We start from the raw sequence: 22923 nt of genomic DNA, 5'->3' as shown, positions 1-22923 counted from the left end.
GTTCATTTCAAAGAAATTTCAGTATTTTTAAATAATAAATAAATCCCAAATTTTATGTTTCTACCTTAGAATTTCCATGATCGGCCAGTGACTGTAATAATAAACATTTGAGCTGAGGTATTTCGTAAACCAAATTAGGTACACACTTGTAATTAGGCTATGAAGGTAGTAAGCACTATTAATTAATAAAATTTTTAATGAAAACGAAGATACCAGGGCTTAAAAGTGCTTAAGTTGCTACGAGAAAAGAGTAATCGGAGTGCGGACCCGCCACTGTGCACGCAAATATTTTACCTCCCAATGATTTGGAGACGTTTTTGACGGGCCCGAACCACAACCATTCCCGGGGCCCGCAAAGTCTATCGACGGCCCTGCACTTTGCTCTGTATCACTTGTTTGCCTCAATAATGTCACTGTCTGTTACACAATACCCGCGTCTACAGCTAGAGGTAGGGAATTATTAATGTAGTGTACTTTTTGTTTTTATATCTATATACTTTTTAAATAATTAGCCACTTTTTCACTTAATAGTATATAATTATCATGCATGCGTATTATCCTGTAATTTCGACCATTTTATACATACAGGGTATAATAACTAGTATCAAAATTCATGTTCGCCACGTAAGATATTGCAAATGGTCTGGGAAATTTGTTTAATTTAGTCAGGGAATTTCATTCCAACATATTTTAGGAACACTGAGTAACATGATACTACATTACTACGTATCACCTGACAAATTTTGGTTTCTAGTTGGCAAAATTAAGTGGATTCCCCCCCTCCCAAATCCTAGTGCCTTCGGAACGCCCCTGGACATAGTAAGATTAAAGAAATTTGATATTAAAATTACAGTTTAACGCAACTTTATTTAGCAGTTTAATGTTACATATTATTCTTTAAACTTCTTGGCTCTAACATAATGAATCAGATTCGCAGTGCAAAAGAAGATTACTCCGCACAAAACAATGACCCACAAATCTTTGTAGAAATTATCCTGCAACAATGAAAAGTATATTAATAAATCATTAGTTACCCTATTTGACATAACGTTCACAGCACGCCTGAGGGTGACCTTCATTGCGCTCGATAAAGAAGTACGTTTTACCAGAAGTATATAATACTTCTCTTCGAGAGAAGTGTACCACAAATCGGGGTAAGTGTAACGTCACTCTTCCCAACATCGGAACATTTAGAGCGATAAATAGTTCCCTCATCATTACTCTATTAGCGTTTAAATATTTGGCAAGACGCGCTTGTGCATTTTTGTCCCACGTCAAGACGAGGTTTGTGGGATGATTGCTGGGGATTTAGTGCCAAACAATTATAGAATTCACCTTACGGTGCGATGCCCATTTGAATTTTGATGAGCGGGAAAGCAAACTAAAAGGGTGAGCCTGGGAAGAATTACGTTACATAACTAAAGCATTAAGAGGATACAGAGTGTCATCCTTCTTCTATTATCCTATTATCCCCTTCTGGTTTTACCCATTCGTTGCAGTTTACTTAGATATGAAGGTGACTTATTGTGACAAAAATTCGCAGAGCTGCCGACGGGAAATAATTGGTCTAATAAAATGCCAGGCCTATGAAACAGTGTTTAAAACTAGTAACCGCTTTCACTAGTTAAGTATTGTTCATAATCTCATTGGATATCGACGAATTAAAAACCAAACACGAAAAGAAAACCCTTGGTTTTAACGGTAGATATGTGCTGCCTTACCAAACTAAAATATATATTTGATAAAAAAACACCATCTTATATGCTCGAAGTACCTTCCTTCTTGGTGGAGATACTCTTCAAGTCGAAATTCTGTTTTTAGTTGGAAATTTTGAATCTTGAGAGGGGTTATTATGGCTCCACATTAAAAGTGTTAAAAAAAGAGTTTTCCTTCCTGTTTCATTAAAATGAAATGGTACATGCTGTAAAATGTACCAATGAGATGATAAATATTAAATACTCGTGAAGTCAGATCATTCAATCCTATGTCTTATTTTAAATGCCGTGCCATAGGTCTGACATTCATTGCACTGAATTTTTCCCTAGGCGATGCAGCAACATATATGTGAAAAATATTTTTTCTATGTTTGGCCCTTATGCTTTCAACTACCATTGACGCGATTGCGATGAGTTACTGATGACCATGCCTATGAACATCACGTTTTACAAGTGGTTTGGTAGTTAGTAAAAGGGGTCCATTAAGCCTGTAAAGATTTTCTTATTCTAGTAACAGTTTAGCTTTATGGTTGATCTCCAAAAAGCTTCGTTTTCTTGAATTTGATAATTCGAAAAAATCGGTTTCTAAACAAGTTGGGAATCGAGGACTAACTATAAACGGGTTTTTATGCAACTATTGTTGTTGTTTTCTTGATAAGGAGCTACAGGCTTAAAAATTTTAAATACTTAAGCTAATTTCCCACTATACCGAAAATAACGACCGAAAACTTTAACGCTGCGTCAAAAAATTGAGTTTTACGCATGCCTTCGACGGCAAGATTTTAGTTCGGTTCACACATACGACCGAATTCAGACAGAAATGGGCGGTCGACAGGTAGTCACGTGGCATGAGTTAGAATTGCGACTCGGAGCCAGGAGAACTTAAGCCTTGGCCTTTGATTTTCCCTTTATGGTATCTTAATTAGGGAGCCTACTTCTACTAAATTAAGGTCAGAGACAATCAAATCAAAGGTTTATTATGTACAAATACGGGAATATCGACTCTCGATCAAATCAGATAAGAGAATTCAGACTCAAAAGTTCATAACATGCAAATGTGGCAATGGCGACTGGCGAGTTAAAAAAAACTCAAAGCGGCGATGAAAAACTCCCCTATTATGACGTCAACAGAAGCTTCATCCCGAAACGAATTTTGATTGGTTATGAAAATAATTTTACGTCGGCCTCTGCGTCAAAAATAGAACACCAATTCTGTCCGACCGAAAGCTGTTTTGGTCGCGTTCTGCGGAAGATGTTTTACCGCAGAGGTACATATCCTTAGTTATCCAGCCTGATATTTTAACCTTGATTTGCAAAGCTTAACAGGTCCTAAGTATCAGGACGTAAGCAGGGGCAGAAGTCCATTAAATTGGCCTTGACTTATTTAATGGACTTCTGGCAGGAGCAATATACAGTGTGTTCCAAAATGGTTGGTTAAAACTTGTTCTTCCAAAGCAACTATTTATCTAGGACCTTTTTCTGGATTAAAACGGATGCTATCACAAGAGTGTGTAAATGTTAGGGATAAATATTTCTCTGCAAAAAGATGTTATTGTTTATAAAATACTTTTTAAAACCAGGTGTTTCAAAAAGGATGGTAGGACCAAAGTTCAGTTAGTCCTATAGGTGATGACACTTTCCAAGTTATGATGTAAGTGTTATAAGAGTGATCGCTTAATTAAACTAGTATTGCGTTTGAGTTCCGTACTTAAATTTAATGGGTCGCAAGCTCGAGAACTCCTAATTTGAATATTCGAAACTCCAAAGGCTTTTAGAGACTCGAAATTAAACCAAAAAAATCAGTCTCGCACATCATCGGTCGTTAAGAGATACGACAATGCACTACTACACTTCAAGCACAAGTAGGTGCTTTATTTAAGTTTTATTACCTTAACATAACCATGAGCCTCTAGATATTTGTCTCCAGTGTCAAGGCAAGTTGTGTTGATGCTATTAAGACATTCTGTAACAAGAACAGTGCTTCCTTAATAGCCTGATTCAACGTTGGTTGCAGTTTATCGTTTGATATCATACCTAAGTGCCCTATGGAACCATACACATTGTCGAAAGTCGTTTCAATTAACTTGGTTAAAAAACAAACATCTCCCAGCCATTTGAAATAAATGGGAGTTGATCTGAAAAACGTGTTGATATTTATTAGTTTGACTATGTTGAAACAGTAAAATATTAAATACCTAATGTTAAAGAAAAATCCAGATGTAGTCACAAGTAGTACCATCAACACGTTAAACATCTCAGTTATTACCATCAAGTTATTGAAAAATACAGCGTACAAAATACCTATTTCACGAAGACGCAACATAAGGATGCTTTCTATCTACCGATGTTATATTAAACTAAAGATATTTACTCACCAAATGATATGCTGGTAAAAATGCCTACCATAAATATTAAAATTTGCCAGAAAAATGTCGATACTATATATGGAAGACCCGTGCTGAAGTAAACGATGACTAAAAATGCACTACTCAATATTAAGTTCCAAAAAAACTGAAATGTTTCAAAAATTATATAACTAGAGATTTAAGTCAGAAGCAGATCGTATAGGAAGTGATTCTGTGACATGATAAGCCTTTCTCTGTGCAGTTATACATTATCATGCTATGTATTTATAACAGCATTGTACGCTAGGAACCCTAGAAAATCCCTCTTGTTTCAATAATTTGCGGAGATGTATTGATTGCCTAAAATATTTCTCAAAGCTGAATCTTAGGAGTTTAGTCACTTCCTTTCTGATCCCCTTTAAGTCAAATATCACATGTACCGAAACAGTAATTATGGAAAAAAGGAACGCCACTGGACTGTATAGAAATTTTTTTTCCTCCTTGTAGGCAAGTTGCAATTGGCAACACAAACTCTGTTAAGTATTTAAAAAAAGGAGTGAAAGAGAGCAATTCAGGCAAATACAAGCGATAATTCTTACCACTGATTCAAATATAACAGGAAAGTATCCAATGCCCATAGCAGTGCTAAATACGACTCCACCAAGATTCGCAGCTCCTACATCAGTCATTTCTTGTTTCCCAAAGCATACGGCAAGCAGAATTGCATATATCTATTTTATTCATGAAAATTTTGATAAAATATTCGTATCAAACACAGGCAATTACAGTTACTACAAAAATGAAAGTAGAACGTCGGACGCAGCGAATTCCCTCAATTACTTTGTAGGTTTTTAATACTCTTGCTCCCCATTTATTGGCCTTATATTTTCAGCTTCAAAGATGGATAAGGTAGAAAGCAAGTTAAATATTTCAGTACCAGGACACGAAAAACTACAGTTAAAGCAAAGGGCGGCTCCGTTGATGCCCCTTAAAGATGGCTATTCTACTACACAGTGGCTAAGCTTGGTAAAGGCTAGTTAAGCCAAAGGCAGGAACCAATGGGACCTAGTGCATTGGGCCTGACTGGTTTCTGCCATTCGCAAGGCAAATTTCGTGTCCAGAAGATTAGCCAGCATGCTAGGGGTGATAATGGAGCTACCTGTTGCTTTAAAAGAACTACCATTGAAAAAACATCAGTTCCTTGAATCGGCAGTTTAAAAACGAATTTAACTAATCGGGAGTTATATGTCAAGTTGTGTTAAACAAAGTTTATGGGTGTAGCAAAAACATGAGCAGACGAGGTGTCTCAATGAATACGTGAAAATGGTACCAGAGGCTAAAACTGTACTCAGTCGTTCTTCCTACATTAATTAGTTCTACGTTACAGTAAATAACCAATGTAAAAACGAAATTTAAGTTCACGATTTATTTTTGCTATTCTTATAGTCCAAAGAACATAAATTGAAGACACCAAATGAACCGAACTCAATCATCATGGTTGGCATCAATATATCATTGTGGACGGAATAAGTTTCTAATTTCGAGCATTTAATATTTTCGGTTACGAACATATCCTTTGTAAGTCTGGTTTCCAGTGAAATTGCCATATTTATAGTGCCGAATTATCGACTAGTCAAATGCTTAGAGGCTCAGGGAGCCCCGAGGTTCCAGCTTTTGTCAGGCGCCTAGTGCCTAGGGCCCTCAAGGGTGTTAAATTAGCACTGTGCGTCTAGTTTCTACAGTCAAGGTACTAAGACAACTCATTTTTATTTTATTTTATGTACTAGCGTCTGTAAATCTCTTGCAAAATATCCAAACTTAACATCAACGCCAAGTATCTAGACTTGTCGCTGAAGAAGTTTTACACCCACCCATATCCTATGCAGATTGCAAAGCATCGTAAAATTGAAAACTACACTACTAATCGAATACCATTCTTATCTCTACGAAATAGTCGCACTACACGGAACTCACGAGCTCACGTCCCCTTTTCGGAGAGCTGTTCTGTGAATGCTACGGAGCGCGAACATCGACAGTGAATGTCTATAAACTAACCACAGGCACACTCCCCTAACCGACAATTTTTCATACAGGCAAATTGCAAGTCCACCAGTCACTAGTAGACTAAATAGTTATTGGCGAAACTTTGATGTCCGCGTTTTTTAACACGGTCTCTATGGCCATTGTCATACTTTCCCTCTCATCCACATTTGATACAGAGAACACAGAAATATCTTTCGTAAATCACTTTTAAGTCTTTAACCAATAAAATTGGCAAACGTTGGAAAAGTGTAACGGACGTTGTTATACTAACCATCACTGTGGCAGATGGTCCAATAAATGACTTATTAGCTCGTATTTTCATTTTGATTTCTCTTGACATTAAAACCATAACCTGAGTCCAGAATGAAGTGCGAATGCTGAAAAAATTTAAATACGTTAAAATGAAATTCGCTAAAACTCCACTTAACATTAATTTACTCATTCCACCTAAATTAAAAATTGGCTTTACAAAGGTACATTTTATTGCTTTAAAGACGCCCTAATCTTAATCATGGCAGATTAACCAACGAGCTATGGAAGCCACCTGACAAAAATCTTGGGCTTGAGCGTCAAATGTGTTTGTGAGACATTTATTGGTACTGAATGCAGGCGGTGACGGCACTTAACGAAAGTTTAACATGGCTTATATACCCGCATATTCAAACCTGGTCCTGGAGACGTAATGATAGAATCATTCAGTCAAGAAATAAAGGCTTGTATAACTTTATGGGTAATGTAAAATAAGCCGTACTTCAAAAACTTCATTAGATATTACGTTTACTGGTATAAGAGATTAAGAAAATACAATTATTCAACAAATAAATTTACTGAAGTAAACCGTTGATAGTATATATTTAATATTTATTCCATATTTTCATATTAATACCTATTAAGCACTATTACGGAAAGATTCTATTATTTATCGTTTCTCTAAATTTAGTATATTCTAACCAAACCTCCATATTTCTTAGGCGTCAAATATTTGGGGAATTTGGAAATGGCGAAAAATTAATGTGGGAATTAAGTAATTTTAACAAAAAAATCTTCGACAAAGGCGTCAAATTATTGCGGATGTAACCAATTGTATGGAAAAACATTTTGGGAAATTCGTCAAATTATTGTGAAATTACTAGTTGTTGACCATTTTACTTAAATTATTAGGCTAAAGTGGGGGTTCTTCCCTTAAAAAGGGACGAAGAAATCCCACGATTAAGATATGAAACAATTAAAATTAATTTGAAATTTTCACTAAAAAGCAACTAAAACTCTACCAAAACTGTTAATTCGACCTTCATTTACATCTTTTGAATACTCTTGTGTAAATAAATAGCTTACCCATTTAAAGAATATGTTTTCGCAATATACTGTATAGCATGAAAAGCAAATTGTTTCAGTGTTAAATATCACCTCAAATTGAAAAAAAAAAATATTTGTAAAAATTTACCTTCTTAAAACTCCGTCTCTGTTCTACAGCTGGCACAGTAGCTGAATGGTCTTCTTGAATGACTTGAAACACTTGAAACGTTCTACAGAACATCTACAAAAATTAATTATGAGAGACTTCAATCGGCAAGTTAAATTAAATGAAAATGCGTCCTGTACAATCGGGGTACGTATTATTTAAATTAATACCATTATACGGGGTATTTCTGAAAAGTCTGCTATAAATTAAAGAGTGTGGTCTTTTGGGTCAAACGGAGTGGATAGTGTCAAAAAACATGGGGTCTACAACATTTAGCTACGACTATATGTGATTCCTAAGATTGGCCCCTAAAACATGGAAATTGTCACACATGGAGACGTACGACACATCAGCCTTCAATACTAAATAGTCTTCAATCTAAGAACGTTATAGAACCTTCATTTATAGAAAAAAATTACTTTAAATGAAATTGGGTAGAAGTGTGCGTACGCTGGTACAGTTAATTATGCATGGCTATTTTCTTGTTTTACAGGCCATATCTGCCGAACTAAATGTGTTTTGACAGTTTCCACTTAGTTTGACCAAGAAACCTTGTCCCCATTAGGCTCGCGCTCGCGTCTTCGCGCCTTCGTCTATTAGCAACTTTGCATCACATCACGAAAACCATTTGCGCTACTGTTTAGATACACGCAAATATATTGCTTTTCCTATTCTGAGAGCCAATGAAATTTGAGCAATCATTGCGCCATCTCCGTTGCCCATATTTATTAATAGTGACTCGACTGAGCTGCACCATTATAAGAAAAGTGCCGAAAACGAAACTAATCGACACCCTCCACACCCCAAGCTTCCTCTCGTCTGTGATTGGTGCTTTCCTTGCGAACGCGCAAAATTCTTCGCCTAGTTGTAAGGAATTTGTATCTTTGCGAAGTGATGACGCAAAGCAGCGAAAACCCAATGTGCGCAGTAGTGCAATCTTGCAAGCAAGCAAAGCGAAGATGCGAACGCGCAAAATGTGTCATTCTGGACAGGCCTGAAGAACACACCCTTATCATGAACAAATTGTATAATGAAACTTTTTGAAAATTATCGATTGTATTTTATTTTATCCAATTTAAGCAAGTGTCCCTCATAAATGGTTCCAACAGAATAAATTTTCGAACTTACATCAATTCTATCTTGACAGTTTTCTTCATGTCCAGGGACAAGTGAAATTACTTTAATAAAGAAGTCTGCAGGATTTGTATTCTCTGGCATTCTGAATCCTAGCCTAAAAAGTATTTTGGTTTAATTTAATAGTGGCCGTGTTGGATATAATAACGTGAAGGAGAAAATAAGTATCTGCGCTGCGGAGGTTTTTATGATTTAAAACTGATAATTAAAATAGTTATGTGAAGAAGTGTTAAATTTTTTTTATTGTTTCTTTAAAACAAATATGTCTAGAAACTAGGTAAGGGGCCGTCCTGAAACTACGTCACGCAAAAAAATGGCATTTTCTGACCCCCCGTCCCCCCAGATCACGCTTCGTCTCGTTTTCTAAGACCCCTCCCCTGAAAACCACTTCACACTTCTTTAACCCCCCCCCCAACGGACTACGATTTGTCTTAATTTACCAATTTACTTTGATTAATTTAAAAAAAAGATTCTTTCTTCTTTTCCACTCAGAAATATTTGCTCGACTTGAGAGTCAAAGTTCATTTCCGTTTTAAACTTTTCCCAATATCGTTTGCCTCTGATTGAGTTTTAGAACTTTATTGTCTGGATGTGCTTTTTTTATAACCAAAATATTTCCATAAAGCTTAGTTAGAGGGGCCCACTTAATAGTTTTCGAACTTGGCACTTGAAAACCTTAGTCTAATCGATAATGATATTCAGATTTGAAAAATTGCGAAAGAAACGAAACCATTTAAATCGGATGGAGGATCCGATTCATCCTTGCTAATGCTAGTGGCGAATAAACAGTGACACTTGAGAGTTTAAGCTGACACTACATTTAGCAGTCCTTATGCGTTCGTGTAGCTAGTTCTGCAATGAATCGGTCTCTTTATTTTCAATGCGCTGTTTTAATTGGCTACACGTACGAGTAAGTATGTGATCATTGCTTACAGTTTCTGCTATTTAAACGATGATGTAATAAAACATTTGTTAAATTATTGTAGAGGTCGTTCTCACGGTGGACTTTGAAACGTGTTTCTTCTTACTGACTTCGTAATAAAATTAATTTTAAATGTGACGTCACGCATCGAAGGACACCTCCCTCCCCACTCGTCACGGACCATCACAATTTTACAAACCCCCTCCCCCATAAGAGTGTGACGTAGTTTATGGACGGTCCCTAAGACAGAAAAAGCCACCATCCTCGAACTCGTACTTCGAAACAAAAGTAAACGAAAGTACAATCCGTGGCAAAAGGTTCTGTACATTTTCATTTGGCTGCCATTTTGTTTCTGTTTTAATTAGAATATAAGAAAGGGTTTCCCTGATAGGTTGACTTCACGAAATTATTTTGCAATGAAAAATTACCGAGTTGCGTTAAAAGAACGTTAGTAAAACCGAAGAAAGTAAAGACCCCCGATAATGACGATTCGAAATAATGCTAATCATAGTGTGTAGTAATATTTAGTTTCTCAACAACGTGGTTGAATATATTTCACGTGGCATTGCCGAAGGTCATTTTTAAAAATGGAGACCAAACTATCAAACGCAGAGCATAATAATGTGAACGTGGTTCCATTTATAATATGTACTAAATGTCATAATATTTGAAGAAGACTATGTCATACATTATAGCTAGAATTTCCGGCGGCCATTTTCCAAGATGGCGGTGAAACCTCGCGCTCTAGAGCCGCGGAATTTTATTATATATTTTTGGGGATCAAATGTTACCAGTGTAACAACTTTCCTCTTTTTGTTGAAATGTTCTTGGTCACACCTTTAAGTTCCCGAGCTACAACTCACTTGTCAAAAAACATGAGGGCATCTGGAGTCTTTCCGGAATAGACAACTTTTCCAGAACTTAGGAGTAACACACGGTTGAACATGGCAAAAAGTCCAGATGATGGCTGATGTATCGTGCAAATAACCACTTTACCAGCGTTTGCTAATTCTTTTAAAGCACATAGAACTCCCGCTGCCATGTTACTGTCCAATCCCGTGGTTGGTTCGTCGCATAAAATGAGAGGAACGTCCGTTATTATCTGACAAAAATACAGCCAACATCAAAATTAATAAAAGCTGGAATGCTACAGTGATTTAGTTTGCAATGAGTTTTATAGTTATGAATTTCTAGAGTCGAAATACAGACACTATTATAGTGATTGTCTTAAGGCCAAGAGGTAAATTATCTATAATTTAATTGGCCCTATTTGGTCTATGTGCTTAATTTGCATATGAATGCTTGGTTGGATCAATTACGGACATACTTCAGTTGCTAGAACTAGTCTGCGGTATTCGCCACCCGAGAGAGTCTTCATGAAACCTGGCATTCCGATATAAGATGCGGCACATTTACCAAGCTGCAACTAATAGATATAAAAAAACAAATTTCCATTACGAATTGAAATAAATTCAACTATCATGAATGGGAAAAATTGTTACCTTTTGAATTATTAAATTAACCCTTTCTTCTATGGCTGCTACCGTCATTTCATTACCGAGTTTAAGTCGTGCCTAAAGAAGGTTTTGCTTACATGTACAAATTGTTTGATATTTCTAAATGTCTTTAAAGATCCTTTTCTATCATAATATAAGTTACAGTGAGGCAAATAACCATGACTATTATCATCAGCTTCTACCAAGGGGTATGTTTTCCATTTTTGTGTAGACAGTAGGCTTATTCAAAATGGACTCTCAACGTACAACTTGGACGGGGTTTTACCCCTCTCTTTTAATTTCGCTTAAGGCCAAGACAATTTTCCTTTGATGATATCACGATTATGTAATTATACAAATTTATTATGGATTCCCAACTTGAACCAGAAGCTGGCCTACAAAAATAGGATACACCAGCGGATTGTAGGTGGCTTTAAATTGAGTCATTATAGTATCTAGATCATGTGCAAAAGAGGAACTATAGCTCTCACGAGTAACGACAATCATACGTTGTCGATTTGAAACTTTTACCATATGAAATTCCCTAGCCTTACTCACAAGGTAGGGGGATTACAACTCATATTTTTTCTCTTCTCAACAACTGCCTAAGTCGAATGTCATGTGGAAGGTCTTTTAACCTTAGCATTTTCATATTCAAGGGTTTTCCTCTACTAGTTTCAACCTGGTGTATTTTTAGCCCCCCACTTTCACAACTTCTTCTTTTCTATTAGGTCAAGTTGTACGGTGCTTTATTTTAATTTAATTTCTTACAATCATGAAAGATATGAATTTCTTTTCTTATGAAATTTTAATCGCTTGTAAAATTATAAATAAGCGATATTGTTCCATACGGTTCATTAAACATCAACTTACGTAAAATAACAGATGTTCCTTTACGGTGAGGAATGGTAAATAATTTTCGAACTGTTTTACGAAAGCCGAGAGTTTCAAGACAGTGGATAGGGACAGATTTTGTCCATTTAGCTTGAACTTTCCAGTTGAATCAATTTGTTCACTCTTTCTACCAGACAAAATATTTAATAAGGTCGTTTTCCCCGCTCCACTGGCACCCATTATTGCCAACATTTCACCACTGAAGGCTTCCCCTGAAACTTTAAAATTACATCATTTAGTAAAACATATGGATTTTGAAAAGTATGTCCTAATGAACACCATTCCTAGCAACTATAGTTAATAATGCTTAGAAAAAAACCCAAAGTAGTCTCTATGTGGTTTATTTTTATTATGCCACACAAAGAATAGACCACTTCACTATATGTTAGATTTGGTCAGCCTGAGTTTTCAATATCCTTTCACTATTGAGGAGAGGCTTAACGTTAATATCATTTATGAATAATGTGTATGATTGTATAGTTATGATATTAAAATAGAACAGTTTTAATATTAATAAAATTAAGTTTTATAATTCTAAATTTCTCAATTGGAGAGGGGTTAAATGTTAAGAGGCGCTAAAGGCCTTATTAGCAAATCAAATATAATAAAACAAAAGAACGATACTGCGCTAGGGAAGATGCGGCAATGTGGTTGGTCTACTGTTGTTAGTCAGGCACAACGGGTTCCAGGGTTCAGGAAAGTGGTTTGCGCAGCTTTTACGGTCACGAAGGGGTATTGTGGGTCTTACTCTGCCCAGCATAAAGTCTCGTAGATTAACGTCCTTCGTTATTGCAAGTTTTCATACACTTTGAAAATATCTTGTCGTCCAAACGTTAAAGGGCTTTAACGGGTAAACACTATACTCTTTTATGTTTTTGGTTACCCAATTATCGTGAATTTTTTACCGGTAAACATTGTATAAAGTATTGGCTTATAGCCCATCAAATTACTTAAAAACTAACAACCAGGGGACCGTCCATAAACTACGTCACGCAAAAAATGCCATTTTCTGACCCCCCCGTCCCCCCAGATCACGCTTTGTCACGTTTTCTCAGACCCCTCCCCTAAAAACTACGTCACATTTCTTTAACCCCCCCCCCAACGGACTATGATTTGTCTTAATTTACCAATTTAATTTGATTAATTTAAAAAGAGATTCTTTCTTCTTTTCCACTCAGAAATTTTTTCCTCGACTTGAAAGTCAAAGTTCATTTCCATTTTAAGCTTTTACAAATATCGTTTGCCTCTGATTGAACTATAAAACTTTATTGTCTGGATGTGCTTTTTTATAACCTTCCATATTTTTCCACAAAGCTTAGATAAAGGGGCACACTTAATAGTTTTCGACATTGTCACATGAAAATCTTAGGCTAATCGAGCTTGGTATTCAGATTTTAAAAATGTGCGAAAGAAACGATACCATTTACTTCCGATGGAGGATCCGATTCATCCTTGCTAATGCTAGTGGTGAATAAACAGTGACATTTGAGAGTTTAAGCTGACACTACATTTAGAAGTCCTTATGCGTACGTGTATTTAGTTCTGCAGTGAACGGGTCTCTTTATTTTAAATGCGCTGCTTAAATTGACTACACGTCAAGAGTAAGTATGTGATCTTAGCTTACAGTTTCTACTATTTAAGCGATGATAGAATAAAATTTTGTTAAATTATTGTAGAGGTCGGTCTCACGGTGGACTTTGAAACTTTGTTTTTTTTTCTTTTATAAAAAATGGTCAATCGATCTCTTACTGACTTCGTAATAAAATAAATTTTTAAATGTGACGTCACGCATTGATGGACCCCTCCCTCCCCCCTCGTCACGGACCGTCACAAACTTACAAACCCCCTCCCCCCCATAAGAGTGTGACGTAGTTTATGGACGGTCCCCAGCCCTATTATGACGAAGGTCAGGCCACATAGGCAGAGAGAATTTATAATAGGGAGTGGAAGCTCCTGCCCTTGGCAGTGCTAAATACAATGTAGCTCCAACAATTAGGCTGCGACGCTGAAACTGGCCAGGTAAATTTCCGGCCACATGACAGTCCTTTAATTTTAAAGTTTGCCCTCAATCACTATTCGTGTACAATTACCCAATACGGGTTCGCGATTTCGAGTGCGACACTGCGACTGGCACCATTTGGAGTTATTTTAAGTCAGATGTTTCCCTTTCCCTAAAAAGGTAGTGCCCATCTCCTCTAGAGACCCTCCCGCAACATTCTAGAACCACCCTAGAGGGAGGGGCCACAAAAACTATACCGGAAATAGACCTGGCCAGTTTTGTTGATCACGTGATTTTTGAGCTACATAATATTCCTCAGTTTCTACTCCCTATCATAAATTCTCTCTGACATAGGTATGCATAACATCAGGGTGTGGCCAAAGGATTTTCTAAGAAGTAATTTTAGTGATGATGCTTAAGATGGCAAGGGAGCTGCGATATTCTCGCAATTAGTTATTGAAAGGGAATTTTCAGAAGCGTGAAGTAATTAGGCCTACTAGCTGCTACCGATTCTCGAATACCACACGTTTATTGAACCATATTTTTGGGTGATTTTAGGGAATATTTGAAAGGTTGTGACAAATTTTACTCAATCTTATACCCACTTTTGAACTTATATTTAACCTTTAAGAAATGCTTTAAAAACTTCCCTTTGACTGGTTACACCCCCCCCTCTGGTTAACCCCATCGTTTATCACGGGCTCCTGTGGTCAAGTGCTTGTTCGTGATACGCGATGCCAACTTTCGCACCTGCAGAGTTGTATGACCCTCGACATCTGGTCAAAGGTCGCACACGGAATATTCGGGTTTTTGTAAAAAAATCAAGCTTTCTGAGGAAAGCGCAAAGAACTACAACCAGCCACCGTCGAGCTTTTCGTGGAAAAGTGAATGGTCCCGGCTTTAAAAGCCGGTACAAACAATGGACATCAGTTTAGATCTCGGAAGTCTCTAACTCACTAGCTAAGACCTCTTGGATCTCTAAAGCTCGGAGCTCGGACTCTAACAACCGATGGCTGTCCAAAAGTAGCCTGAAGGACGATGCTATGTTACAGCCTAACAAGGTACCTTGAATAAAACGCTGACGCTAATCCTAACTCCAGCCGAGCTTATCTCGAGGACCGTACATGACCAATTGCCGGAACGATGGTGCCCCCGCATCACCTTGACCAATTCATGCGTTCGAACAATAATGTGCAAAAACTCTGAAATCTGCAGGGTTTAACCAGCCTAAAGTTATTATTAACTATTTAAAAGTTAACTGTTAGAATTATGAATTATTATGTTAAATCTCATGCGAGGCAAAAATTACAATTTTCATCTTTTATTATTTGAATTCTATGAGAGCGGTAGCTCGAAGGAAGGTTTTTGTTTGGATGTAACTTTTTTTGTATTGTATAAGCTGTTTTAAAAAAATTCCACAGAACTACAATTTGGGTCCTCAATATGTGGTTAAAATTTCAAAGTGATCCACATAATAGTTTAATTTATAAAAAATAAAGTTGCTAAGGGTGGTTTTCATTTGCTTAAAATTAATCAGCCCTTTTTACGAAAAACGCGATATTTCCCATAGAAATAACATGGGATTTTTTTCCAATACATCCTTTTTGTCCTGTACCTTATAGACTTAACTATACGTTTGCCAGACTTGAAAAGGATTTTAAATGAAAGGTACAACATTTTACTATAGGCGCTACGCGATTTTAATTGACTATAATTAAGTCCAAGTATGTTTAATTTTAAATTTTTAAAACCATTCCAATCTGCGTAATTTTAGCATTGTATAGAGTCAGTTTATGATGAAAGTTAGAACATTTAAAGCAAATTTTTTCCGATTTTCGAGGTCGTTGAAAAACAAAGGTAACAAGTTAAATTGGAAAAGGACCCCCACACAAATATATTAAGTTACCAACGGCCTTCGGGACAGTAAAAATAAAATTATTTCAGATGAATACTGACTACTGGTAATTAAGCTAGATTACCGACTACTAGTAATTAAGCTAGACTACTGACTACTGGTAATTAAGCTAGATTGCCGACTACAGGTAATTAAGCTAGATTACCGACTACAGGTAATTAAGCTAGATTACCGACTACAGGTAATTAAGCTAGATTACCGACTACTGGTAAATAAGCTGGATGACCGACTGCTGGTAATTAATTAAGATTACCGGTGGCTGGTAATTAGGCTAGATTACCGGTGGCTGGTAATTAATCTAAATTGCCGGTTGCTAGTTAATTTAGCTAGATTACCAATGACTGATAATAAGGCTAGATTGCCGGTGTCTGGTAATTAATCTAAATTGCCAGTGGCTGGTAATTAAGCTAGATTATAATGACAGGTAATAAGGCTAGATTACCGCTGGTTGGTAATTAAGCTACACTAAATCCGGCTGGTAATTAAGCTACACTAACTCTGGTTGGTAATTATTAAAAAACACTTTGACTCCAAGTTTAATCCCCCGAGTCATAAGAAGAATGTCTCTAGGTTTTTGACTACTTTTGAGTAATTAGCTTTTTCAGTAAACTTTTAGCATTACGTATAACTGAATCGACTCATTTAACGGGGAACATAAAATTGTATCATCAATAGAGCTACTTAAACCATACATAACCGCATAAATAAAATCAGAATAGGAACAAAATAAATTATTTTCCTACGGGCTACTTGATAGCAGTCTGGGAAATAGCACACTTCCTCTGGTCCAAAACCAGTTCATTAATTGCTTGGACTAGTTTTTTAATTCAAGAAGTTGGTGTTACTGGTCCTCAGGACCAGTTTATTAATTTCAAATCTATAGGAGAACAAAGGCTGGGACCAGTCCGGAGACCAGCTTATTATTTAGGTCACTAGGGGGTCACTGGTCCCAAGGACTAGTTTAAAAAATATCGTTATTTCCCAGACTGCTTGATAGAACCCACTGTACCAACGACCTATGACCATTTTCAAAAGAGGACAGTATCGTCTGCTTGACGGGGCATTCCGCGTGTGGATCCAAAAATGTTAGAAAGGGCTTCAAAGTTACCAGACCAAAAAGAGTCTTATTTTAAAGCCATATCTAACGTCTTTTGATACATATATCGGATGTTTTGTCTTAAAAAAAAGGTGATAAAAATCTCTAATTTTACTTTTGAAAAGGGTCTAAAAAATAAAAAAAAAAGTTTTATTTGCGCTTGTTTGGTGACTTTTATTTGGATTGATAACGAATTTTTAACATTTTTATTAAGTACTTATTTTACTCACTATTATTAAGAATCGTGTTTCCGTCTTCATTTCGGGAAAACTTCATCAAAGGTTTTGAAGGTATAGTGCTTGCCCTTACATTATGCCATGAAAATAATAGCTTGTCATTGTCTACAATGTGCTCCGTTAAATTAGATTCCAACTCCATATCAGATATAATTATAAATTTGTATTTCGATTAAAGCTTGAAAACAAAAGTTCTCGACTCAATAGTGTGTTTAGCTTTCACGAGAGTGATGCAGCTCGATTTCTCTTTCAAGTAAAACAGTTGTTTCGAAGAGCGTATAAACCTAGAGTGAAAACAGTCTGGTGTTCTCACATAGAAGGCCAAGGACGACTTCACACGCTGGAGGTTCGATATAGCTAGCGAAATGTGGGAATGTATTGGTAAAGGGATATGTGAAAATATCGCGTACTACGCTTACTTCAAAAGAGCTAGCTGGCTGTTTTCAAAAGTAGAAGGTTATTTTGAACCATCAAAGTACTCGTGCGTCGTGCTTCACCAATTATGAAAAATTACCTCAACAAATAGAGCTAAATAAATAATTATGGGAGACTTTTTTACTTCCCCGAGTGACGATGACGTCACTGACTGGACGTGTCTGTGTCAGGGTGGGAAATAAGGATTTTTTTAAAACTGGTCACTGGGCCAGCGACCCCGCTGGCCTGGAATAAATAAACTGGTCCATGACCATTGGCCAGGGCCCGTCGTCTGCTAAACTAAAGAAGTGGGTAATTAAAATAGTTGAGATAATGTCTGGACTCTGGTTACCGTTGAATCTTCTTAGTGGTCCCGTGGACCACTGACCCCCCTCCGATTTAATTTTTAAACTGGTCCAGGAAATTTTTAAACTGGTTATTTGCCCTGTGCCACCGCCTTATTTCCCACGCTGGTCTGTGTATGTGTGTCTGTCACCGCGTTAGCAGTAGGCAAATTGGAACAAACGTGTTCGCTGAAAACAATATAGGCATCTACTCCATTACCATCGTTAAGGTTAAGATGTACGCTGCGATCAGCTAGGGTTACTAGAAGCATCTAGCCTCCCAGTGGCAGGGCTTCCACCAAAGGTTCACGAAAATGCAGGTTTTCTTATCAATTATTGTAATCAGTCGCCTTATGTACCCTAAATTTCCAAAAATTGTTAAAGAGGCAAACGTTTGAATTCAAACGTCAACAATAGCTCTGTTTAAAATGATTTTAGGAATAAAGTTTCTTAAAACGATTTAACTAGAATTAAGGTAAATTAATGACAATTAAAATCAATTGTTTTTATTTAATTATTTTAGAATAGCCTCTTAATTGCGTCTCGACTCGGAGAGGTTTATTTTTGCTTCCAAACTTGTTAATATAAGCAAAGCACTTGTTGTATTTTGGCACTCATATCGACAATTTGTTGGTATGGTCTAAATATCTTTCAAATGGAAAGTCGGGAAAAATATCGGTTTCCCAATTCACGGATTTTATTGCTATAGACCCATGGTAATTAATTAATAATTCTTGGTAACGCGCCAAATAACAATTATTATTTTGTCCTGCTCCACTGGTTATGAAAATCAAATTAACCTTGGCATTTTAAATGACACTTTGTTTCATTTCCAGATTTAACGCGGTTAAAACATTAACGATAGCTTGGGAAAAACAGGATAATTGAACAGAATCACGAGTTTCCAATCATTTTACGCGACCACCATGATTTTTACTAGGGCAGTGCGAGCCTTGATTTTTTGGCTTCGAGCCTTGCTTCTTTCGGTTATCGAGCTTCGAGTCGAGCCTCGAGTTTCATATCGAGCTTCGACCCTTATGCTGCATTTTGAAAATCAGATTTCGAGCTTTTATCGAGCCGCCAATTTCTATGGCGAACCTTAAAGACTATTAATTTTAACTCTTAATTTGCAATGCTATTCCTTTTTATACTTTCAATACTGTCATAAGTTAAGAAAAGCCAATAAAATGTGGACATACAAATAGGATAGAAATCTTAGCAATAAAAAACCGGAATAATTTACTATTTCACGTGCAACTGAAGCGTCTCAACGTTCATCAGATTGTGTTAGACGGTAATTCCTGACCTTTAACCTAACCTAGAATCTCACCGAACTAAGATTTAAGCTCGATAATCATAAATCTTGGCCTCGAGATTTTGAAGCTTATCGAGCAGGCCTAATTTTTACTTTGAATACTAATCTTTTAAGGATTAGTGCGGCCTTTACATGCTCAATGTTTTGCACAAATTAAATGGGAGCCATCTATGAAGTTAACCATCTTATAGATTAGCCCCAAGGCTTTTTCACTAATCGTCCAAAAAATCTATCATGTTGTTGAATGCCTAATATTTAGGAAAAAAACCTTAAAACTTTATTGGAAAAATATATGACATGATTTATACAATTATATTGAATATATTTTTGTCACAATAATAAAGTTGTTGAGTCCATACTCTGGGTACAATTTTATTTTCCAAACATTACATAAAAAGTGTCGAATACACTGACTTTAAAGTTATTCGAATGCGAAATATAGTGAAGGCCTAAAGGCTGATTTACATGTTTTCTAAAAATCTGCTTGTGCGTGATCTTTTCACTAGTGACAGAGCTCGAGATTTTTTTAATTACGTTTTTACATTCTCAAGCGCAAGCTTCAAGCATTTTGATTTACATGCTTTTAAAAATATACTTTAAGATATAACTTGAAATAGTTCCGATTTTCGTTTCAAACTTTTCTTAAGCCGAATTTTATAAATACGTGTTTGGACTAATTATTCAAATATGTGTTTGATATTCATAACGTCAATTCGGTACATTTGGCATTTCAAAGAGGCCAGATATATAACTAATATCCAGTTAAAATTTAGTCAAAATGATTAAAAACGGATATTTCATTTTTGGCGGTAGCTTTTTTTGGCGCTTGCTAGAAAACAACCAAATTCGTTTTGGTTGCGGATTGAGCGTGTTAAAAGCCAAACCAAGGAAAAAGCGAAGCTACAAGCAGTCATGTAAATGGCCGAGCTTGAGCTTGTGCAGAAACGTTTCACAATATTTCAATCAAAATCCTGTTTTTACGAGCTACAATCGTGCATGTAAATGAGCCTTAACTGTTTGAATAACATTTTGAGTAATAAAAAACTCAATCAATATATATGTTCAGTTTGTTACGCAAATATTGTCCAAAATTTCTGCAATTGATGTTCCGTTTTGCAAAAAATTATTGACGTTTTCGTCTGTCTATTTCCGATATGTTATTACTCCTTTTCCAAAATATTGTGGTTAAGTTCATTTACTTCCGAAATAACATTACGCCTTTTTGCAAAATGTTATTGTTTACTTTTAAATAATACTTTTTAAGTAAGGAAAATTTTAAAAATAGTGAAATTTCTTTAAATATTTTTCTAGTTCTCACTTTAGGCCTAAATCTACCTAACGAAAAATCTAGCGTTGAAAAATATTTAAAGCTTCATTTTGGAACTGCTACACCGTGTAAGTTCTGATATCCCATGTATGTACAACCAAGTTTCGTATAAATAATTTTGAATTTTATGCACTTTATATAAATAAAATTGCCACTTGGCTATAGCACTGCAAATATGGAATAGTAATAAAAATAATACCAATATTATAATCAAGTGAAGATATGCATTATAAAAAGGAAATGACAAAATTTTATTTAAAACATGGCTGTGAATGCGATCTCAGAACATTTTACGTGTAGCAGGTCCAAAGCGAAGCTTGTCATATTTTTACGAGTTACTGTTTTTGTACGGATAACTAGTTTAGAAGTTCATATATGATACTCTTTTGGCTTCTTAAATTTTAACTCACAAAATATCAAGTTACAAATAAGCAACCCATTTATGAGCGACTTCGAGACGCTGTCTGTAGTACTTGTTGTGTTGTTAAAGTATTAGACGACATTGCCTACCCATAACCATCAGCTTTGAACTTAGAAAGCTTTTGGTATATGACCAATTAGCTTATTATCTATTTAATAATATTTATGCTTGCCCGATCGTCCACAGCAATGAAACAACTGTAAAAATGTGAAAGTTTTTCCGTGGCCTAGGCGGATTCTCGCGAGATACAAAACTTAAACCTCCGTTTACATTTTACTTTCAGTCATTCATGCTAAGTGAGCGAGGGGTCGGACGTTTGTCAAAATCCCGTACAGTTCGCTTGAAATCTCTTTAAAATCTCTCTCGAAATCCCGAAATCTTACCCTTAAAATCCCGAAATCTTACGTAAAAATCTAAAAATCCCAAATATCATGTCAAAATCTGAAAATACCGAAATCCCTATTTTAAAATCTGAAAATCCCGAAATCTCACATTTAAATCTAGAAATCCCGAAATATTAACGTAAAATCCCGAAATCTCAGCCTAAAATATCAAAATCTGAAAACCACGCTTAAAATACACGTTTTGCATCTATTTAAGAGGGGAAGTTACGGGGGTAAAACTCTGCCTTCCATCTCCCTTTTTGGCACCTGCGCTATATAAGAGTTTTGTATTAAAAATTAGACTATTTTTCTCCAGTATTCATTACGGTAAATTAAAACAAATTTAAAGTCTAAAACCTAAACCTACATTTCAAAATCTCGAAACATATTCTTTGAACACCGGAAGTTAATAGTAAATCTTGATATCCCCTGCAAGTTCCCAAAATTTCATCAAAAATCTGAAAATCTCCTCGAAATCTGAAAATCTCCTTCAAAATCTGAAAATCTCCTCAAAATCTGAAAATCTTATTCCAAATCCCGAAATCTCCTTCAAAATCTGAAAATCCTGAACAAAATCCCGAAATCTTCTTCGAAATCACGTTCAAAATCTGAAAATCTCCTTTAAAATCCCGAAATCTTAAAATCTTGGACTAGATTTCCGGATTTCTAAAATCTGAGTCAGAATATCAAATCTGGGGCAAAATCTCAAAATCTTGATATCTCAAAATCCCGTACACTAAAATGCCGAACGTCCGACCCCTCGTTAGCGAGTAAAGGGACTGAGAGCAGTTATAGAGAATTATCAAGTTATAAAACTACCAATCTTCATTACCTTTTTGGCCTTTTACTGTTTAAAGTAGGGGTGTGCGAATACTACTTTTTGGGTATCGGACCGGTTATCGAATACCAAAAAATTTTCCTTATCAAATACCGAATCGAATAGTTTATTCCAAATCGAATACCGAATAGTTGGGCCTTGGTAATTTTTTTCCTTCCCGATTAATCGCGAATAGTTAAGCCTAATAACCGCGAATATTTAACCCTAATATTCGCGAATTCTAGGCCAACTATTCGCCGTTAATCGGGTAGTAACCCTAATATTCGCCAATAAAATTACAAAGCAAGGAGAAGAACATTTAGAAGCTCCTAAATTTCAAAATACCTCTCCTCATTGGTGGTCAAGTATTTCTTAAAATTTTCCTATGCACTGGCTGGTAGTTTTTGATGGGAGACAAATAAAATTGGGATGCTATTTTATTAAATAAGGTGGGTCTCTCTAGTGCCAAGGACCAAAATTTATGGTAGTCGAACTTTAACCGAATAGTCAGTTCGGTATTCGATATTCGAATCGAATAGTGAAAATAGGCTTATCGAATACCGAATCGAATTATTCGGTTCGGTATTCGATCGAATTATTCGGTTAACCGCACACCTCTAGTTTAAAGGCTATAAAAAAAAGTCA

At 36.1% G+C, this 22923-nt stretch overlaps 1 protein-coding gene across 1 annotated transcript; it reads right to left on the bottom strand.

Annotated features, from left to right (window-relative positions):
- Nucleotides 1-860: 860 nt before the first annotated feature.
- On the bottom strand, nucleotides 861-18595 carry LOC149708706 (protein white-like). Its single transcript, XM_089864229.1, has 17 exons — nucleotides 17677-18595; nucleotides 17252-17614; nucleotides 11991-12229; nucleotides 11124-11195; nucleotides 10949-11047; nucleotides 10485-10723; nucleotides 8694-8796; nucleotides 7548-7640; nucleotides 7439-7467; nucleotides 6375-6480; nucleotides 4660-4791; nucleotides 4501-4593; nucleotides 4091-4226; nucleotides 3911-4016; nucleotides 3750-3850; nucleotides 3605-3678; nucleotides 861-995 (listed from the first exon to the last, which is right to left on the bottom strand). Exons 2-17 carry the CDS (start codon nucleotides 17397-17399, stop codon nucleotides 891-893), a joined length of 1875 nt encoding a protein of 624 aa, XP_089720355.1. The 5' UTR covers nucleotides 17400-17614; nucleotides 17677-18595; the 3' UTR covers nucleotides 861-890.
- Nucleotides 18596-22923: the final 4328 nt, after the last annotated feature.

Source organism: Phalangium opilio, unplaced genomic scaffold (genome assembly GCF_054372755.1).
Source record: "Phalangium opilio isolate 3A_F unplaced genomic scaffold, DU_Popi_V2 ptg000013l_1, whole genome shotgun sequence".
Classification (NCBI taxonomy): Eukaryota; Metazoa; Arthropoda; class Arachnida; order Opiliones; family Phalangiidae; genus Phalangium; species Phalangium opilio.
Note: the sequence above shows the minus strand (reverse complement) of the source record. Positions and strands in the feature narration are given on the sequence as shown.

Coding starts and splice junctions, on each gene's coding strand:
- LOC149708706 (XM_089864229.1), bottom strand. CDS start 17,399: ATGGAGTTGGAATCTAATTTAACGGAGCACATTGTAGACAATGACAAG. Junction 7,641..8,693: donor ACTGTCAAGATAGAATTGAT/GTAAGTTCGAAA, acceptor TAATTTTTGTAG/ATGTTCTGTAGAACGTTTCA. Junction 4,594..4,659: donor CTGTTATATTTGAATCAGTG/GTAAGAATTATC, acceptor AATACTTAACAG/AGTTTGTGTTGCCAATTGCA.